The sequence below is a fragment of the Pelophylax lessonae genome, assembly GCF_965119305.1.
Source record: "Pelophylax lessonae genome assembly, chromosome: 8".
Lineage (NCBI taxonomy): Eukaryota > Metazoa > Chordata > Amphibia > Anura > Ranidae > Pelophylax > Pelophylax lessonae.
The window spans coordinates 42,525,421-42,546,036 of NC_138775.1; the positions used below are offsets into that span (position 1 = coordinate 42,525,421).

A 20,616-nucleotide genomic window follows, 5' to 3' on the forward strand; every position below is an offset into this window, starting at 1 on the left:
TTTGGTGTTTTTTTTTTTGTTTTCTTAGATCTGCTAGGGGAGGGTAGATTGTGGGGGGGGGGGCTTTGAAAAGGTAGTGCAGTTAGTGTTAGTGTAGGGTCATGCTCAGAAGAGTCTACCTGGTTTTGGTGGCCAATATACTGTATAATTCATTACTGTTAAATCTTGAAAGCACTGATGACTTGGTATACACTTTTCATTTTCACATTATAAGTTGTAGGAGTGTTAAAATAACAGTGGGTGCACTGAAGGACTCAGTAGGATGGCCAGTGGGTGGATTGGGAGGGACGGCCAATGGGCAGACCCTGGGAATGTTGGTGGGCAGGCCGGGGGGGGGAGGGGGGTGGGCCTAAAACTGTGTATGGGGCTCAAAAATCTCTAATGGCTGCCCTGCACCTTGCTATATACTTACCTGAGTCCTGTATCGGCCCAGCACTGTGCTCTTCTGCAGCAATCTCCCCTCCTTCACAGGCTTGGCCCGAGAGCAACAGGAGCCATTGGCTCCTGCTGCTGTCAGTCAAATCCTGTGAGAAGGGAGTGGGGGGTGGGGCCATGTGCATCTATGAATGCACAAAGCCCGGCTCTGGAGCGAGCCTGCGCTTCTGCCTCCATAGCAAGTGGTTTCTTATGGGGGCAAACACAGAAGGAGAGGAGGGGAAAACACCAGCGGGGACCCCAAAAGTTGAGGTTCAGGGCCACTCTGTGCAATACCCTTGCACAGAGCAGGTAAGTATAAGTTATTTTTATTTTAGCAAAATAAAAAAATAAGACTTTACAACTGCTTTAAAGGCTGTGGCCTCTGTTTAAAGTCCACTAATTGGGGAAGGTGCGCTCGGCAGAGATTTGAGTGATAATGCCGGGTAACATCCAGCAGATGGCAAAAGTTCAAGTATACCCCACTGGGCCACCACGACTGCCTTTGAAGCTTGGGGAAAGGTTAAAAATGTGACCCAACTGCATGTGTTATGTGGTTGTTGCCCCCAAAACAGCGAGTGTAAACTGAGTCTAAGTGTGTGGCAGCCAGGTATGACCAGGTATGACCAGTATGACCAGTATGTACTGGTCATACCGGAATGACTAGTACAGAAATCAGAGAAACACACTGGCTTCCCTTTCAAGGTCCCCCAGGTGTTTTGAATGCCGGCAATACCAGAGTAAGGAGAGGATCTGGATTGGTATTAACCCTATCTCTTTCCTGACAGATCACCTTTAATGAGTACAAATGACATGCTTCCCTTTGAACATTGCATTTCACTAAGATCTGGTTGACAAAATTGCAGTAACTAAACCATGTGAGCATGCCCCTATAGCAGGGGTAGGCAGCCTTTCAAAGGTGAAGATCTACCATGACAACATCGAAGACAGTTCACCGGGGTGCTGCAGCCTTTTTTTTATTTATACATTTTTTTAGATAGCTAGCAAGTCCCCAGAGGTCAGTAGATGGTAGGGCAATATACAGAGGTCAGTAGTTAGTAGGGAAGTATACAGAGGTCAGTAGTTGGTAAGGCAGTATACAAAGGTCAGTAGTAGGTAGGGCAGTAAACAGAGGTCAGTAGTTGGTAAGGCAGTATACAAAGGTCAGTAGTATGTAGAGCAGTGTACAGAGATCAGTAGTATGTAGGGCAGTGTACAGAGATCAGTAGTATGTAGGGCAGTGTACAGAGATCAGTAGTATGTAAAGCAGTGTACAGAGGTCAGTAGTATGTAGGGCAGTGTACAGAGATCAGTAGTATGTAGAGCAGTGTACAGAGATCAGTAGTATGTAGGGCAGTGTACAGAGATCAGTAGTATGTAGTGCAGTGTACAGAGATCAGTAGTGTGTAGAGCAGTGTACAGAGGTCAGTAGTATGTAGGGCAGTGTACAGAGATCAGTAGTATGTAGGGCAGTGTGCAGAGATCAGTAGTATGTAGGGCAGTGTACAGAGATCAGTAGTATGTAGGGCAGTGTACAGAGATCAGTAGTATGTAAAGCAGTGTGCAGAGGTCAGTAGTGTGTAGAGCAGTGTACAGAGATCAGTAGTATGTAGAGCAGTGTACAGAGGTCAGTAGTATGTAGGGCAGTGTACAGAGATCAGTAGTGTGTAGAGCAGTGTACAGAGATCAGTAGTAGGTAGGACAACTTACAGAGGTCAGTAATTGGTAGGGCAGTGTACAGAGGTTAGCAGTAGGTAGGGCAGTATACATAGGTCATTAGTATGTAGGGCAGTGTGCAGAGATCAGTAGTATGTAGGGCAGTGTACAGAGATCAGTAGTATGTAGGGCAATGTACAGAGATCAGTAGTATGTAGGGCAATGTACAGAGATCAGTAGTGTGTAGGGCAATGTACAGAGATCAGTAGTGTGTAGGGCAGTGTACAGAGATCAGTAGTGTGTAGAGCAGTGTACAGAGATCAGTAGTGTGTAGAGCAGTGTACAGAGATCAGTAGTGTGTAGGGCAGTGTACAGAGATCAGTAGTGTGTAGGGCAGTGTACAGAGATCAGTAGTGTGTAGGGCAATGTACAGAGATCAGTAGTATGTAGGGCAGTGTACAGAGATCAGTAGTGTGTAGAGCAGTGTACAGAGATCAGTAGTGTGTAGAGCAGTGTACAGAGATCAGTAGTATGTAGGGCAGTGTACAGAGATCAGTAGTGTGTAGAGCAGTGTGCAGAGATCAGTAGTGTGTAGAGCAGTGTACAGAGATCAGTAGTGTGTAGAGCAGTGTACAGAGATCAGTAGTGTGTAGGGCAATGTACAGAGATCAGTAGTGTGTAGAGCAGTGTACAGAGATCAGTAGTATGTAGGGCAATGTACAGAGATCAGTAGTATGTAGGGCAATGTACAGAGATCAGTAGTATGTAGGGCAGTGTACAGAGATCAGTAGTGTGTAGAGCAGTGTACAGAGATCAGTAGTATGTAGGGCAGTGTACAGAGATCAGTAGTGTGTAGAGCAGTGTACAGAGATCAGTAGTGTGTAGGGCAATGTACAGAGATCAGTAGTGTGTAGAGCAGTGTACAGAGATCAGTAGTGTGTAGAGCAGTGTACAGAGATCAGTAGTATGTAGGGCAGTGTACAGAGATCAGTAGTGTGTAGAGCAGTGTACAGAGATCAGTAGTGTGTAGAGCAGTGTACAGAGATCAGTAGTGTGTAGAGCAGTGTACAGAGATCAGTAGTGTGTAGGGCAGTGTACAGAGATCAGTAGTGTGTAGAGCAGTGTACAGAGATCAGTAGTAGGTAGGACAACTTACAGAGGTCAGTAATTGGTAGGGCAGTGTACAGAGGTTAGCAGTAGGTAGGGCAGTATACATAGGTCTTTAGTATGTAGGGCAGTGTACAGAGATCAGTAGTATGTAGGGCAGTTTACAGAGATCAGTAGTGTGTAGAGCAGTATACAGAGATCAGTAGTATGTAGGGCAGTGTACAGGGGTCTGTAGTGCAGATGAGAGGGGTGAGCAGGACAGGGGCTGGCAGGGAAGAGAATATGGCAAAGGACAGGGGTCAGCAAGGCAGTGGGGGGGGGGGGTCAGGAAGAAGGCACAGTACAGAGGGGTCAGGAGGGCCTGGGGGAGTCAGAATAGCCCAGTACAGGGGGTTTGGAGGGTATGGTACCAGGAGGGGAATGCCTCCTTTTATGTTTCCTGGACTGAGAGCTCAGACGACAAGACGCCTGAGCTCATCCCTTCTCTGTGCTATTCACCAATTGGGGATGCATGGGAAAGGAGCCCTTGCAGATTGGCATGACAGGAACTTGATCACGATCCACCTGTCATCTGCCCCCGGTCGACAGGTCGATCAAGATCGACGGGCTGCCGACCCTCGCACTATAGTATTGGAATACCTTGTGCTACCTCACAAATGAGGTGATGTGGATTAGATCACGAGGATTGGCTGGTTTTTAGCAGTTTTGGAAAGAATAGAAAGGGGTTAGGACCTCTGTCTGGTCTGTCACAGTAAATATACAGCGAGCGGGCGGCAGGTACAGGCACAGTCATGTACATGTACGTGACCGGAATTCTTCCAGATATGCACGCCCCCTGTCGGCCCGGCCCTGTTAGAGTGATTTCCCTTCACTTCATTCTTTGTTGACTAAAAAGGAAGTAATGGCAAACTCACTAAATGGGAAAATTAGTCTGGCTAATTTATTTATTTTATTTTTTTTTCACAATTTTAAAGTTTATTCAATAATAAAAAGTCATACAAAATGCAAAACAACTAATTTATAAGCTAAAAAAAAATAAATCTGGTTAAAGCTTCATCTTAAGTCAATTTGATTTGGACATAATGTGATAATGAGTGAATGCAATCATTTGCCCATTTTACGTAGGCCTCAAAAGTTGTTAAAGGTATTGGTAGGGATGAGCATGATTGATATCACATGCGAAATTAGACACTTCGCCATCAGCAAAATTTTAGCAGGTGGAAAAGTATACATTTTTTAAATTTGAGCTGCTATGTAATTTGCTACTTCTTTTTTATTCATATGGTGTTTTGTTTTTTTTTTGCATTGTTTTTTTTTTTTTATTAATGTATTTTAACTACCTGCCAACCACTCACAGTAAATATTCTGCGAGTGGGCAGCAGGTACAGGCACAGTCACGTTCATGTATATGTGATCGGCTTTCTTTCTGATTTGCGCATGCACACCCCCTGCCGGCCCGTGCTGTGATTGGATACAGCACAAGTTTAGCAGCAGAATTCAATCAATGATTTTGGCTGAAACCTGCTGATCAGCTTTATCCAATTATACACAGAGTTCTGTGTTTACAAACACACAGAACTCTGTGTACATTGGGGGAGTGATCTGGCTGTTTCTCCTCCCCAAATAGCGGAGAGAAAAAACAGCCAGATTAGTAAGCAAAAGCAGCACATATTACACACGTTACACATTGTTAGGCACCCAGTTAAATCCTTGATTGCCCCTACAGGTTGAACCCTTCCCAGCCAGTGTCATTAGTACAGTGTCAGTGTGCAGTAGTTTTACTGATAACTGTGTTGGTGTCACTAGTGACATTAGTGTCAGTTAGTAACCCTCCAAGCCAGTGTCTGTTAGTGCCAGATTGCCCACCACCCTATCACAAACCCACTATAATTTGCTGATCACCGCTAAAACAGTATAGCGTCTATAGCTGCGTAAATTCAAGTATATATACCATAGCTTGTAGATGCTATAACTTTCGCACAAAGCAATTAATATATACTTATTGAGATTTTTTTTTTTTTTTTTTTACCAAAGACATAGCAGAGTACATTTTGGCCTATATTTATGAAGAAATTTGATTTTTGATTTTTATTTTTTATTGGATATGTTTTATAAAAGAAAGTGGAAAATACTGGGGTTTTTTTCTGATTTCTTGGTATTTTTACATTCATATAATAAAAAATAAAAAACCCAGTGGTGATCAAATACCATCAAAAGAAAACTCTATTTGTATGAATAAAATCATAAAAATACAATTTGTGTACAGTGTTGCATGATTGCACAATTACCAGTTAAGGTAGCAAACAATGCCCTGGTCACGAAGGGGGTAAAATCTTCCATAGGTCAAATGGTTAACTTGTTTCTTTCAATGTTCTTTGTGGATTTTTCCTTTCTTTTTGTTGTGTGTGTAGTTATTATGTGTTACTTTTCACTATTTTTTTTTTTTCATTGACAATTAGTCGATGATACTTTGCATCCTTAAAAAGCCAACTTCCCTAAAGTATTTCCAAAAATGGAAAAAAATTTGCAGAAATCTTAAATATCACAGAAAGTTCAGGGAAATTAAAATTCTAAATTTTGTTTATCCAGAATTATTAGCAGCCATTCCACATAATGTCTAAAAAGTAACCTTTTTTTATTTTTTTTTATTTTGGAGTATTGAGGTCCTGTAACCGCAAATTTGACTGGTTTCAATAGCCAATCTGTTTAAGTTAATGTTTTATTTCGCCCGCTCTGAAAACCACATAATTATTTCCACTTATAAATCCACCACCATTCCATCTTAAATCATTTACATACGGCTTTGCAAAAATATTGTCACTGCCACTTTTTTTACAATCTTTGTCCCATGTATTTAAAATCGAAAGGAGGTGAAAAAAAAAAAAAAAAAATTAGAGAGGAAAAAAAAAAAAAATCCTGTTTTTAATTACAAAATAGGACAGGTGGCGAGGACACTTAACCAAGGACTTGTAAGGCAATTATAAATGCATTTCTGAAGAAACATTTATAGTGGCTGCGCAATAAACGGCTCCGAACAGCTCAGAATGTCACACTGGGCACTGTAAAAATAAATGGTATTCCCAAGGAAAAATAAAAAAAGGACTGCATATTTATATAACATTCAGCAGATGGATGTAATATTAACTTAGTGGTTTTGTGTTGTCGTTTTATTGCTACTCGATTTTCTTCCCCCTAACTTGGCAGCCCGGAGCGCTGTTTGATTTTTGGATATGGACAATGCTGAAACAGATGTCCAGACCAATAAAATAAATTCCTGAAGGGCTCGGCTTAATTTGTGTAATTGATCAATTTTTGTTCCGTGGTCCTCGGATCACCAGAAAGTAACTGCCTTCCAGATTAGCTCAGCGGTCGGGACTTTTCACCATATGTTATGATGGTTTATTGGCTGGCGCACACTCGCTGCTGATACAGCAGCCCCTGGTTCAGGCACCTGTTGGCGACCGTAAAGAGGTTTAACAACTGGCATTCCAGTCTGGAGAGACGGGCTCAGAGTTACTAGACAAATATTGCACATAATTCTCGCTTAAAGTGCCAGTGTCTGTGTGCCCAGCCATCGCCGGGAAAGATTGTTTAAAGAAAATGGGCAGATGCATGATGTGACGTGAACACAGAGGACTGAAGGTTCCATCATTTTTTATAGAGACCCTGCCATGGGGGAAGGGGAGCAAACTGCTGCAAGTAAGAAGATGAAGTCACCTATACCTGCAACAGCCTTCCAAAGCATCCTGTCACATCTAAATGTCAGGTCAATTTAACAGGCAAAGCAAAAAAAAAAAAACTAAGGGTTGTGTCGGAGCTTGTAAAGGCATGTAAGCGCAATTCCCATTTTGGCCACTAGGTGACACCCTCGGATATTAATGTGTGTGCTGAGCAAGATAGGAGGAGTTTGGGCAGAGACATAGAACAGAAAGTTGGTAGTTGATGGAATTGTCCCCCATGGAATTGGTTGTGGCCCAATTTGCAGCTAGGCAGCCCTGGTTGAGGAATACCCAAAGAGGTTCCGCTACCCAAGTTGGGAGTTGTTGTAGGTACAGGACAGCTATGCCCACTCTGGGGCAGGTACTACAACTGCTTGTGGGGAGTTGCAGCATGGTATAGGCACAGAGTTCAATTGCAGTAACAGAATTTGTTTGTAAAGACTGAAGGTTTTTTACCTTCATGCAGTCTATGTATGAGGGTAAAAAAAACCTTCTGTGTGCAGCTCCCTCCACAGCGCCCCCTAGTACTTATCTCTGAGCCTAATCCAGCGATGTGCAGGAGAGAAGTGGCCCTCCTGGGTCTCTCCATCCTCATTGGCTGAGACACAGCAGCGGGAGCCATCATGGACAATGTGAAGAGAGCGGGGGTGGGGCCAATTCAAGCTCTATGTGTCTTATAGACGCACGGGAGCGAGCATGCACGAGTGCCCCCATAGGAAGCGGCCTGCTATGGGGGCACTCTGCAAGGGGGAGGGGCCAGGGGGACCAGAGAAGAGGAGGATTGGGGCTGCTCTGTGCATTAACATAAGGAATGGGGCATGACGTCTGTAAGTGGTACCCGGAAATTAAGAGTTTTGCCAACTATTTTTGGCCCTGCCTACAAGCTATGCCCCTCGCCCACAATTCATATTAGCCCATTGTCATGATGGACAGAATCAATAGCAAACAGGTATGTTATTGAGGTCGGAAGGCACAGGCAAGCTTTGGTACTATCAGTAATTGCCTGAGATTCAGCCAGAACAGAAAACCTGTGGGTTTGCTGCAGGTATGTGCACCTCATACATGTAGCAGTTAGTCCCCTCCCCCTTAGTGATGGAGTCTCTTTAAGAATATACAGACAGTATAAATAAAAGACAGCTATGGCCTCTTCACAGATTGTAGGCAGCGTTTCCCTCTCCTCTCTTGCATTTGCGTGGTATGCTTAGACTTGCTGTGTCCACATGCTCAAATCTGCCATCTGCTGGATGGTATTGAACACTGTGGTTTTGTCAAACTGCATCTGCACACCTGCCCTCATTTAGGAGTGCTTAATTTGTGCTTGGAATTTTCAGTCATTGCCTGATCCAAGGAATGTGTTACCGTATGCTTTTGTGGTTTTGAATCTGTTACCCATTAAAGGATACGTTCATTTTTTTGCAAAAGAAAATAATAAATGCACATTTTTTTCAGGTAAAAAAAAATGTGTGTTTATTTATTTATTTTTTGGAGCCTGTAAAGCATTGTACCAGCGATCAGCAGATCCCTGGTGCCATGCAGGTCTGCAACAGATCTGCCAGTGTATCTGCTTGCCCGTCCACCCCATACAGCTCAGCCCCTACTATGTTTGCCTACCTCAAAATATGCCCTACAGCCAATGCTGACTCATGTTTATGTTCTGCAATTTCACATTGAGTTTTGGCAGTGTCCACATACGGCTATCACTGTTTGGGTTAACCCTAAAGTTTTTCCTCTATTGCTGTCCAAAAGACAACATGAGTGCCCTTAGCAGATCTAGAAGATTTAGGTGGGAAGAAATGAGAGCCGGTGTCCAGATAATTGCAACTTTTGATGTAGGGTTAATAAAAACGTTTACTGCATCCTTAGCCAACACTCTGTCAATTTGCGTTCCGAAATTTATAAATCTTTCTGGGAACCACTCCCACCCATTACCATGCAGCAACAGCCCTGAAGAAGGGGGAGTATATTCCCCAAAACACGTTGGCTCGATGTACATATTTACATTTTCAATAAGCTTTTTATGAACCCTACATTAAAAGTTACAATTTTCTGGACACCGGGCGCTCCTTCCTTCCTACCTAAGTCTCCTTGTGAAATGACCATAAGGCCGTATTCGAAAGGTAGCATCCCAGGCCCCCAAGAGGGTCCACCACCACCATCCATTGACGTCCAAAGCCTATTGAAAGTGATTCATTCCTCATTGCCAACACAGCCACCTACCCACAACTAGCTCAAACCAGATACTTAGCAGCTCTAGAGAAGGCCTGACACAATATGTGTCTAGGATCAGTCATCATGTTGGGGGACTTCAATTATCCGGACATTGACTGGGAAGAGGGGACTACACACTCACAGAAGGCCCATCTATTCACGGAAACCTTACAGGATAATTACATGTCACAGTTAGTGGACTCTCCGACTAGAGAAAATGCAGTCCTGGATCTATTGATCACTAATGACCCAGACCTAATCTCGGAGGTAGGAGTCCAGGACAACCTGGGCTCTAGCGATCACAGGATGATCACATTTAGCGTAAATAACAATATAGCAAGGCAAGTGGGGAACATAAGAACCCTTAACTTCAGAAGGGCAAACTTTCCAAAATTGTACTCATTGATGGAAAGGGTAAACTGGGACCAGACCCTGGGATCCCTGACCACAGAGGAAAAATGGGAATGCTTTAGGAACATATTAAGCAAAGGCATCTTGCAGTGCATTCCTATGGGAAATAAATTTAGAAGAGACAAAGCCAAACCTGGCTGGCTAAACCGTAGCGTTAAAAAACTTATTAGGGGAAAAAAATCGGCCTTCAGGAAATATAAATCAGAGGGCACATTATCGGCTTTCGACCAATACAAGGAGGCAAATAAGAAGTGTAAAACCGAAATCAAGATGGCTAAAATAGACTTTGAGAGACAAATAGCGGAGGATAGTAAAAAAAACCCAAAGAAATTCTTTAAGTATATCAACAGCAAAAAAACTAGGGCAGAGCATATTGCACACATAATTAACGATGAAGGGAGGATGGTTACAGAGGACACTGAAAAAGCAACCGTGCTGAATGCTTTTTTCTCGTCAGTCTTTACACAGGAAAAGGAGGGGTACACTGACCATGACTGTATGGTTAGTAGTAATACACAGGACTTGCCACTATGGCTTACAGAGGGTGTAATCAGGGAAAGGCTGGATAAACTTAACACAAACAAATCACCACGCCCGGATGGCGTACATCCGAGAGTACTCAAGAAAATCAGTAAGGTTATATCCAGACCACTGTTCCTGATCTTTGCGGACAGTATTAGGACAGGAGATGTACCAGGGGAGTGGAGGAAAGCAAACGTGATTCCGATATTCAAAAAGGGTCAGAGGCATATACCGGGAAATTATAGGCCTGTCAGTCTGACATCAGTAGTATGTAAACTTCTGGAGGGGATGATAAGGGACTATATCGTAGAATATGCTAAAGACAACAGCATCATCAGTAGTAACCAGCACGGGTTTACAAATGGGCGTTCTTGTCAAACCAATCTCTTAACATTCTATGAGGAGGTGAGCTGTGAGCTAGATAGGGGCAGACCAGTGGATGTGGTGTACCTAGATTTCGCTAAGGCGTTTGATACAGTTCCCCACAAGCGCTTAATTAATAAAATAAGGTCTGCAGGTATCGACAGCAGGGTTTGCTCTTGGATACAGAACTGGCTAAAAGGGCGTGTCCAAAGGGTGGTAATAAACAGCGCATACTCAGACTGGTCTGAGGTAGTAAGCGGGGTCCCCCAAGGCTCAGTCCTAGGACCAACCTTGTTCAATTTATTCATAAATAGCATTGAGGACGGGATCAGTAGTTCGATATCAGTTTTTGCTGATGACACAAAATTAGGCAGGGCAATAACAGCACAGCATGAAGCAGATATCCTACAGAATGACCTGGACAAAATAATGGAGTGGGCAACGACTTGGCAAATGAGGTTTAACGTAGAGAAGTGTAAGGTTTTGCACTTGGGGACTAGAAACATTAAAGCACAATACACGTTTGGAGGGGAACCCTTGGGGGAATCAAAAATGGAGAAGGATCTGGGAGTCTTGGTTGATGATAGACTAGGCAGCAGCTTGCAATGTCAAGCGGCGGCTACCAAGGCTAGCAGAATATTAGCATGCATAAAGAAAGGGATGTTTTCCAGAGATAAGACTATAATCCTTCCACTTTATAAAACTCTGGTCCGACCGCATCTGGAGTATTCTGTCCAGTTCTGGTCGCCAGTCCTCAGAAGGGATGTGTTGGAGCTGGAGAGAGTACAGAGAAGGGCAACTAAACTAATTAGGGGACTGGAGGACCTTGATTATGAAGAGCATCTCCAATCGCTTGATTTATTCTCCCTGGAGAAGAGACGCCTAAGGGGGGACATGATAGAAATTTTTAAATTTCTCAATGGGGATCTCAGCTTAGAAAAAAAGCTGTTCAGTTGAAGGGATTGCATGAGGACTCGGGGGCATACAATGCGATTAGAGGAGAAGCGTTTTAACCTCAGGCAACGTGGGGGGTTCTTTACTGTTAGGGCTACAAGATTGTGGAATTCTCTACCACAAGAAGTGGTTTCTGCGGGTAGTATGGTGGCTTTCAAAAGACTATTAGACGTACATCTCAAAGATCAGGACATTAAGGGCTATGTGAGATGATTACAGCCACACACACCTACACAGGTTGAACTGGATGGACTATTGTCTTTATTCAACCTCACCTACTATGTAACTATGTACTATGTAATATGGTTGAACCTGCAAGAGATCCTTCCATCCTCTGCTTGCAAAACAGGGGATCCCCCTGTGTTCTGTGACACTCTGACATGTTTATCCTTTAAAGCTGAACTCCAAGCAAGCCAGATAGTACACAATTCAAAAACAGGCACTCCGACTACCCTTCCAGATACTATATCTGGACCCTTGGCCCACACTGTACTAGGACAGCTATGTCACAAACACACCCCTAACCTGCTTGTGAGCAAGTTGCAGCATTGTGTGGTCGGCTGTGAATACACAGATTTCAAGTTAGGCAATAGAGTTATATTGTAGAAAGGTTCAATACCTCTTATTCAGGCCTGGTAGGTGTGCACACCTGTTCGGAGCCACTTACAAACTCTAAAAGTGGTCTGAAGACTTAATGATGCCGACAGCATCTGCAACAAGGAGAAGAATGCGCCCTGGCTGGTCCACACCCGAAGGGGAGGCTTCCTAGAAAGAGAAGGATGTAGTCCCTGCACTGTTTCTACTACTCAGAAACCTTTCCCTACCTCTAAGTACTGTTTCTGTCAGATCCTGCCCCATCCTGGGGATCATGTGCCTATGCTAGCCACTCGTATAAAGCGCGCCAAACTTGGGAACCGGAGTATTAAATATACTCTGCCTGACCCAAAAGGGCTGTTGGAGTCACATGTCAAATTGGACAGCTGTCTCCTTGTGACCGCAGGAAGTCGTAGAGGAACCAAGTTCCTTACAACTTCTTTCCCCTTCTGCATTGGTTCCTCAGTCCAGCGCCACCTGCAGTGGGGAGTACAGACTGCACATGCCAACATCCAGATTGGAGAACAAAGGATCCACACACTGCTAAATTTTCATCACCTGACTTACTCTATCAGAATGTTCCATGCCAAGCACGATGCACAACAGCAGATCCTGATTGGCTTCTAAAGCTGACCAGCCCTCGCCCAGTTTTAGTGCCGCAGTACAGGGGATTACATGTAGTTCTTATGAAGACAAATTCAGATACACTCAGTCCTGTTGTACTGGGCCCAGGCCCCATCATCTAAACAGGGGGCCCAGGCCCCATCAGCTAAAAAGGGGGTCCCAGAGCAGCTTTATTGTTAATTTCTGCCTAAACGAATAAATGGATTTTACTAGTCCACACCCTCACTCCTACTTGCTTACCTGGGCTTAAATTACATTTCCCTGGGCCCCATCTGGAGGTGGGAGCAGAGGAGGGACTTTTTTTCAATTTCTGAGGTGTAGGCAGATCAAGTCAGCGCTGCTTTTGCCACTGTGTCCAGGCAGGGGGGGGGGGGGTGTGAGGCGGGTGTAGGAAGGTGTAGGGTTGGGGGAGCCCCGTCAGGAGGGCTGTATGGGGCCCCATCTTTTCTAACAGCGGCCCTGGATACACTACATAACATTTGATTATTTTTTATGCATAGAGTGGTGTTTCTGCATGTAGTTCAGCTTCAAATCTTCAAGCCCCAAAGATGGAAATGAAACCTCTTTTGAACAGCTCTTTGCTTCTGTGGATTCTGTACAACAAAACTAGCCAAACTAGCCATTACACATACTGCAGCTCCAACACACTCTGAACTGTTCAATAAGCAGACTTACCCCCAGCATTTCAGATCTCATTTTTGAACTAAAACCATAGATGTGTCTGTACAGATGCTTCTTACAAAAAAGTGCACATAAACTGACATTTTTGTATTCTGAAAGGAGTTCTCCTTTAATTTATGTAAATGTATGTAAATGAGTCATACTATTAACAAGAGCCTTCCTCTTCTGACATTCATACAGGTGCGTCACTCAGTGTCGGGTTAAGTAGGCCAAACTGTTTGCTAATATATCTTTTGACCTGATATAAAGTGTCAGTGATTTACTACTTTCTGAATTCTTAATTAAATCAGATGGCATGATTACTAATTAAACAACCAATGTTAAATCCCACCTGTCAGCTCTCATCACTCACCTATTAAACTTGCCATGGACGCCGTGTTAATTATCTTCCCATAGCCTTGACTCAGCATTACACGGCCTGCAGCCTATAGAGGCAAAATGTAAAAGTGAGATTGCAGAGCGCTCAGAATGACATAATCATTAATGGAAATGTAAAATAAAAAGAGTATGTTCATTTTTCTAAAATTACATGATAAATCTACTACTTAAACTTAACTATATCTGGGAACCACAAGCTGAAAATGCTACTTAAAGCGGAGTCCCAGCTGGATTTTATTTATTTTTTTAAATGCCCCCATAATGTTTGTATCTAATTTTATACCAAACTTTATGGATAGTTATTATTGGTTTTCTATATGTTGTTGTTTTTTTTTTTTAAACTAATCTTGGTGTCCCCTTTCTTGCGCGATTTCATCTTCAGTGTGGTCATGTGAAGCCCACTGGTATCTTCTTCTGGGAGACGGCGCTGCTAGCAATCCAGCATGCACCTCTCGATCTTGCGCATGCACATAAACTACAAAGTGCGGTGCACTTATTGTTGCCTTGCATTGCATCATTTCCTGTTTGAAAATAACGCAATGCCACCAGTGTAGGATGCCCATTGACTCCTGGAATTGATGAAACTCATATCCCAGGAGCCAATGCGGCAGCCGGAATGACATACCACGCCGCGGCGAGGTACACTGGAAGAGGAGCAATTACTCTTCACAAATAAGGTAATTAGAATACAGAAAATAAAAGTCCAATACGGTATTAAAAACTAAAAGCAATAACAAACGGGCAGGCACACATTTCAAGATGGGGTTGGAACTCCACTTTAATTCATCTTTACTATTAGGAGGAATTTCACCCATCCATCCATGTATCCATGGTTTAATTTATTAAGAAATCACTTTGAAAAACACCCCCAAGCATTTCTAACAGCAGCAGGGCCGATGCTAGACTCTTTTGCGCCTTAGGCAAAACCAGCTACTTGCACCCCCCCCCCCATATAAATAAAGGGCATCTTTAATAATATAGCTGTGTAGCACCTTCCTAGGTAGGTGCTAGTGAGAAAGTATAGTTTTGAGCTCTGTCTGCTTACCAGAGGAGCTGCAGGTAAATCTATGTTGCTCTCTGCCTACCAGAAAGCGGGATCTGTTAGTGAGGTCAACTCATTGTGCTCAGTATGCCATTAATTCAGTCTGAAGAGTATTTCATGCTGGTCCAATAGGGAGGCATGTTGGACAGTGGGAGGAAGCCTGACGAATGGGTGCTTAGGCTTTTGATACAGTCCTGATGATTGGCAGAGGGCAAGTCGCCTCGGTGCATTCTGGGATACTGTATAAAAGCCAGGAGCACATGTGCTGTGGGGTCTTTGGCTGGAGAGCGGAGTCCCGGAGGGAGGGGGCGGCTGCCTGCTCCTTTGTAGAGGTGTCATGCGGTCACAAGAAGTCATCCTGAGGGCCAGAGGAGCGGTTGAGAGGAGCTAAACCCAGAGGTCCAGGGAAGCTGACTGAGAGGGGAGACATTGGAGACCCTGAGACTGCAGCATTGTGAGTACAGGGACTCGTGTCAAGGGGCCTGACCTGAGGGGGGCCACCCCTGTTAGTAGGACAGTCAGTGGACGGGTGTTAGCAGAGGAAGAGAGAGAGCATACTAGGGAGAGCATCCTGAAGATAACTAGTTGTTATCTAAGTCATTTTAAAGCTAAGAGACTGAATCCCCATTCATTCAAAGATGATCTGTTAGTGAAGTCTGCTCATTGTGCTCAGTTGATCATTGTGCTCAGCTTGATCTGTTAGTGAAGTCTGCTTATTGTGCTCAGTATGTGATTCATTCAGTCTGAAGAGTGGTCCAATAGGGAGGCATGTTGGACAGTGGAAGGAAACCTGACGAATGGGTGCATAGGCTTTTGATACAGTCCTGATGATTGGCAGAGGGCAGGTCGCCTCGGTACATTCTGGGATGCCATATAAAAACCAAGAGCACATGTGCTGCGGGGTTTTTGGCTGGAGAGCGGAGTCCCGGAGGGAGGAGGTGGCTGCCTCCTCCTCTGTATAGGTGCCATGCGGTCGCAGAAGGTGCCATGCGGTCGCAGGAGGTCGTCCTGAGGGCCAGAGGAGCGGTTGAGAGAATCTGAACCCAGAGGCCCAGGGAAGCTGACTGAGAGGGGAGACACTGGAGACCCTGGGACTGCAGTATCATGAGTACAGGGACTCATGTCAAAGGGCCTGACCTGAGGGGGGCCACCCCTGTTAGTAGGATAGTCAGTGGACGGATGTCAGCTGAGGAAGAGAGAGAGAGGATACTAGGGAGAGCATCCCGAAGATAACTAGTTGTTCCCCAAGTCATCTTAAAGCTAAGAGACTGAATCCACATTCATCCAAAGTGGCAGGATGAATCAACAGCCTGTCTTTTCCAAACCTAATGTAAAGCAGAAAAGATAGGAGTCCTCAATCACTGTGAATAATTAAAGTTGGAGTATCCCACTATTTCCTTCTCCTATCCCCATTCTACAATAAACAACAAAAACAACCAAATACCCCTGGACTGATTATTGGAGTGTGAGCCAAGGAGAATTAATGACTTACATCTAATTATGGCCGTGTGCCGGTAACCAGGGGGAACCCACAGAGTGAATATCAAGCAGTCCTTACGGGGGGCAGTGCTCTTAACCTCTTAGTACTAGCTGCTTCTGGTACTTTAAAAGGTTTAAGGTGCCGGGAGGCAGGGTGGGGAACGGCTTAAGATCATGGGACCGCTGTGATTGTCTGTCACGGAGGTCACATCGTCCGAAAACCCCTGATCACTCATTGCGATCAGGAATTTTCGATAAGGGGATAGTAAGTGTTTTAGGAGTGCGCAGAAATTAACGCAAATATGCGGCCGCTCTGCGCTAAGGACCAGGCGCCAAGGAGCCGCATATTTGTGTACGGCTGGCGCCAAGGGATTAATTAGGCTCTAAATGCAAAATACACACAGGAGGGCGCAACCAGCTTGTTCATTACCATATACACATTTTATTTAAGCCACATAGATAAATGGATACTCACATGTATGTAAAAACATCAAGCAACACAAATCTGCTCCAGTTGGAACGCATTGCAGTTCTTTCTGGGAACAAATGGCTGGACAAATGACACGTTTCGGGGGTCATGCCCCCTTCCCCAGAGCTCTGAAACGCGTCAGTGGTCCATTTCACTTTTTCCCAGGACAAACTGCAAAGCATTCCAACTGGAGCAGATTTGTGTTGCTAATGTGGATTAAACAAAATGTTTCTATGTTAATGCACGAGGTGGTCACTCCCTCCTGTGTGTATTTTACAGTTGGTCCCAAGGATCTCCCGGTCGGAGTAGGGCTGCACCATTGATTGGCATTTTGGAAAGGAGTACGATGGAAGAATATGCCTGGGTTTAGCGCTAAAGTGTTTTTGGATGTTTTGTCTCAAATAGGCTCCACCTGACTCAAGATGGCTGCTAGAGTCACATGGGGCAGCAGCATCCAGTTGATTGGCTTCCCCAGTGACCCAGGAAACCATAGAGGAACTATGTTCCTCTTGACTTCCTCTCCAAATACAGTGCTGCTGCAGAAGAGCGCCACCTGCAGTGGAGAAAGTAGACTGCACCTGCCTACAAATTCCTTTTAAACGTGCTGTAAGCAAATCTTTATTTACTCCTAGAATACTATTTGAAAAAAAAAGAGTCTAACAAAAACCTCCCTTCCCCTTTCCCTGCCCACTTTATCCCTGAACACAATTGCTGCCTTGGCAATGCTCTGAAATGCCATAGCAGCAAGGGACATGAACACACACCCAGGCTAAAGGAGAACACCAGCCAATTTGAACAACAGGAGTCACCTGACCCATTTGAAGGAACTCTGGGCCAATGTAAACCACTGAACTGATATATGTTAAATTATGATACCTTTTTAAAGTCAAAAAGGTTATTTTTACCTTAATGAATTATATGCATTTGGGTAAAAAAACTTCCAGTTGCTGCTCCTTCCCCCACCTCTCTAAATATGTACGTGAGTCCTGTATTCATCCAGTGCTGTGCCCATCTGCAGTTCTTCAATAACCGTTTGCTTCAGTTGTACAACCAGGGTCTGAAATGCTCCAGGAAAGCTCTTTTTATGTTGAGCTAATCAAAATGACCACAGCTGATCACAGTTGAAGGTCAAATGGCTTTGTGTGCCATTGAGAAGGTCATTAGATACACCTGATTGAGTTTGAAAGTCATTTTTTAGGAGGGGGTAATCCTTTTTTCTAACTCAGTGAAAAGTGCCGGCAGGGACTCCAAAAGAGAAAGTTAGGGGCTGCTCTGTGCAATACCCTTGCAAAGAGCAAGTAAATATAACATCTTTTTTATTTTAGTGAAAAAAAAAACAGACTTTACAACCTCTTTAAGGCCCCATTCACACTTGTGTGACTTGTCCTGCAACTTGGGACTGCAAAGTCACACGGCAAGTCATACCCCATGATTTCCAATGAGTACAATTCATACATGTGCGACTTCAAAGAAGTCCCTGCACTACTTTGGTCAGACTTTGATGTGACTTGAGGTCTATAGACCTCAAGATTGCACAGGCATTGCTTCAAGTCAGGACAAAGTCGTGTCAAAGTGGTACCTCTTTCAGGTCGCACAAGTGTGAAAGGGGCCTAAAGCTGAATCCCAGATATGGCTATTTTTACTAAGTTACATTGTTCAACCTGCTGGTGTAGGCAGAATGGTACTAAGAAGCAGTTGGATGTCCAGCCGCTTCCTAGCACCACTCTGCCTACACCAGCTGCTTGCCTACCGATCTCTGCAGTTCCTCTGATGACCACACTCCTAAGGATGATGTGCACACTGCCTACCTATATCTCACTATTTTTTACAGCTAGCATTTAGATGGAGGTGCCTTCTTCTGCTTGTTATTATCCTACAGGTATGGAACAGACATACTTACATTGTCCAGACTGGACCAATGTATTATAAAAACAAATATGCATACCTATCAATCAAAAGGAAATCTTTACTTATGACTATTGAATTTAATCCAAATTTCTGATTGATTCGAATTGATAGGCATTATCCTCTCTGGGATCACAGAAAGTGTTAGGTATCCTCATGTGTTCATCGAGTTTCACCGTTTACAATTTTAGATCCAAAGAAAGACAACTGGGTGAGATTCCATCTTCCTCCGTACAGCCAATAATGTTTCAGTTAGCGGGAATGGTGGGACTGGCCGGCCAGTGATATGAGAAAGTAAAGATGAAAGTGATTGTTACCCCAAAGCTTCATATTCCTAATATCTGCCTGCTGTACCATGTGCTTGTATGAGAAATGAATAAGAGCTGGGGGAGGAGAATCAGCAGCATACTAAGCTTCCCTGTGAATGGCTGTGTAGCAGGGAATTGTCAGGACAATTTCCCAGCATAGCCAGAGATCTGACCACGGTGTGCTCTTTTACTTAGTGTGGTTAGTATTTAATAGTAAAGCAGAGGTACTGGCAGAAACACCAGGGATTTCACATAAAGGAAGCAATACAAAGAGAACAGGATACTTTATCATACAAGCACATGGTACAGCAGGCACATATCAGAATATGAAGTTTTGGGGTAACAAACGCTTTAAGGTTTATATCTGCATAGGGTCTTTTTTGTAAGCTGAACTATAGGCAGATATAAAAGACACACATCAATGTATTACTTAAGACATCATTAAATATATTTTATAATGCAAGCAATTTATTCATCTGAATTTGACCTGACATCAGCTTCCTGAAGTTTCTGCTCAGCAGGGTGGGGGGTGAGAGACCTAGAAGCAGCACAGGGCCAATCAGTCCATGTGCTGACATGAAGCATAATGATAGAAAGAGAAAGCAGAGGGACAGAGAGATGAGCTACTTCTTCTATCAATGTCTAATCACATTCTAGGGTGGGTCCAGGATGACCTGGGCTCGGAGGATGCGAGCTGAATGATGCTGGCCATTAAACTGAGGACACCTAGTGGTGGAAAAAAAGCACTGCAGGGAAAATCGAAAGCTGACTTGGATATTTTATATTTTAATGACCATTTTTTTTTTTTTTATTGTTGGCTAGAGTTCTTTTTTAATGCTTTACTATATTTGCAGGCCCAAGAGGCTACTCCAAGATGGCGAACATTGGCCAAAGCAAGGTTTGGTCCTGCAGCCAAACCAGATGTTAGCAGTGTTTAATCTGAAAGAATTCTTTTTTTGGACTTCCCTTCTAAAAATAAATGAACAGCAGCAACTGTTAATTGCAATTTAGCTTATGAGATCCTCACATATTCCTTTGAAATCAGTGGCAGCCAATCCTGCACTATATATTTATCAATGAAAGAGAAAAAAAAAAAAAACGAAATCTTCAAATTAATTAGCAGTTTCAGTTGTTAATCCTAATTAATGATTAGGCAACGGCACAGAAAGGCCACACTTCAAAGTGTAGTTAAAGTATTAATTTACTTAGCGTTGGAGAGGCAATGAATTAGACCATTAATACTTCAGATGTGTGGCTTTTTCAAAGTGGACCCCACCCGATAACACTTAAGGGTTCAGTTATCAGTACCGCATTAATTAACTGAAGCCTCTTAGCAAATTATTCATTATTCTCTGTGCCAGTTTTGCCCAGCAGTGGATGCTTGAAGAAAACAAACTAGTATTTCTCACTGCACTAGGAACTGTTGTCAAGCCTCGGTTGTGACAAGTGCCATTCCCAGAATCCTTTGCAGCTCCCTAAATGTACAATATTCCTCCACATGGATGAAGCTGATCCACATGGCCACGTGTTTGGCCTTGCTGCATGCGCTTTGCTCCATGGTATTAAATCCCTGTGGCACAGTTTCTGTATACAGAACTTTGGGAACGTTCATAGGTCTGTTTGCTTGTTTGATCTGATGAGAAACAGTTCACTTTATCTCTGGCTTTAAGTGATTTATGCTGTGCCTGTTAAGAGTAAAAGTCACCATTTTTATCAAAACTACCCAATGCGGGTGCCAGTACACTGTGGGTTCCTGAAGAAGTGGAAATGTTGTCCATGAAA

At 43.7% G+C, this 20,616-nt stretch overlaps 1 protein-coding gene across 2 annotated transcripts in view; it reads right to left on the minus strand.

The window, feature by feature from the left end:
- LOC309561568 (D-threitol dehydrogenase-like) overlaps nucleotides 1–20,616 on the minus strand; it is a 117,587-nt gene that overhangs the window by 39,512 nt on the left and 57,459 nt on the right. For both annotated transcript variants that reach the window (XM_082265548.1, XM_082265549.1), the window contains one exon: nucleotides 13,606–13,678. In XM_082265548.1, the coding sequence (XP_082121674.1) occupies nucleotides 13,606–13,678 (73 nt within the window). The remainder of the gene's footprint in view (nucleotides 1–13,605; nucleotides 13,679–20,616) is intronic.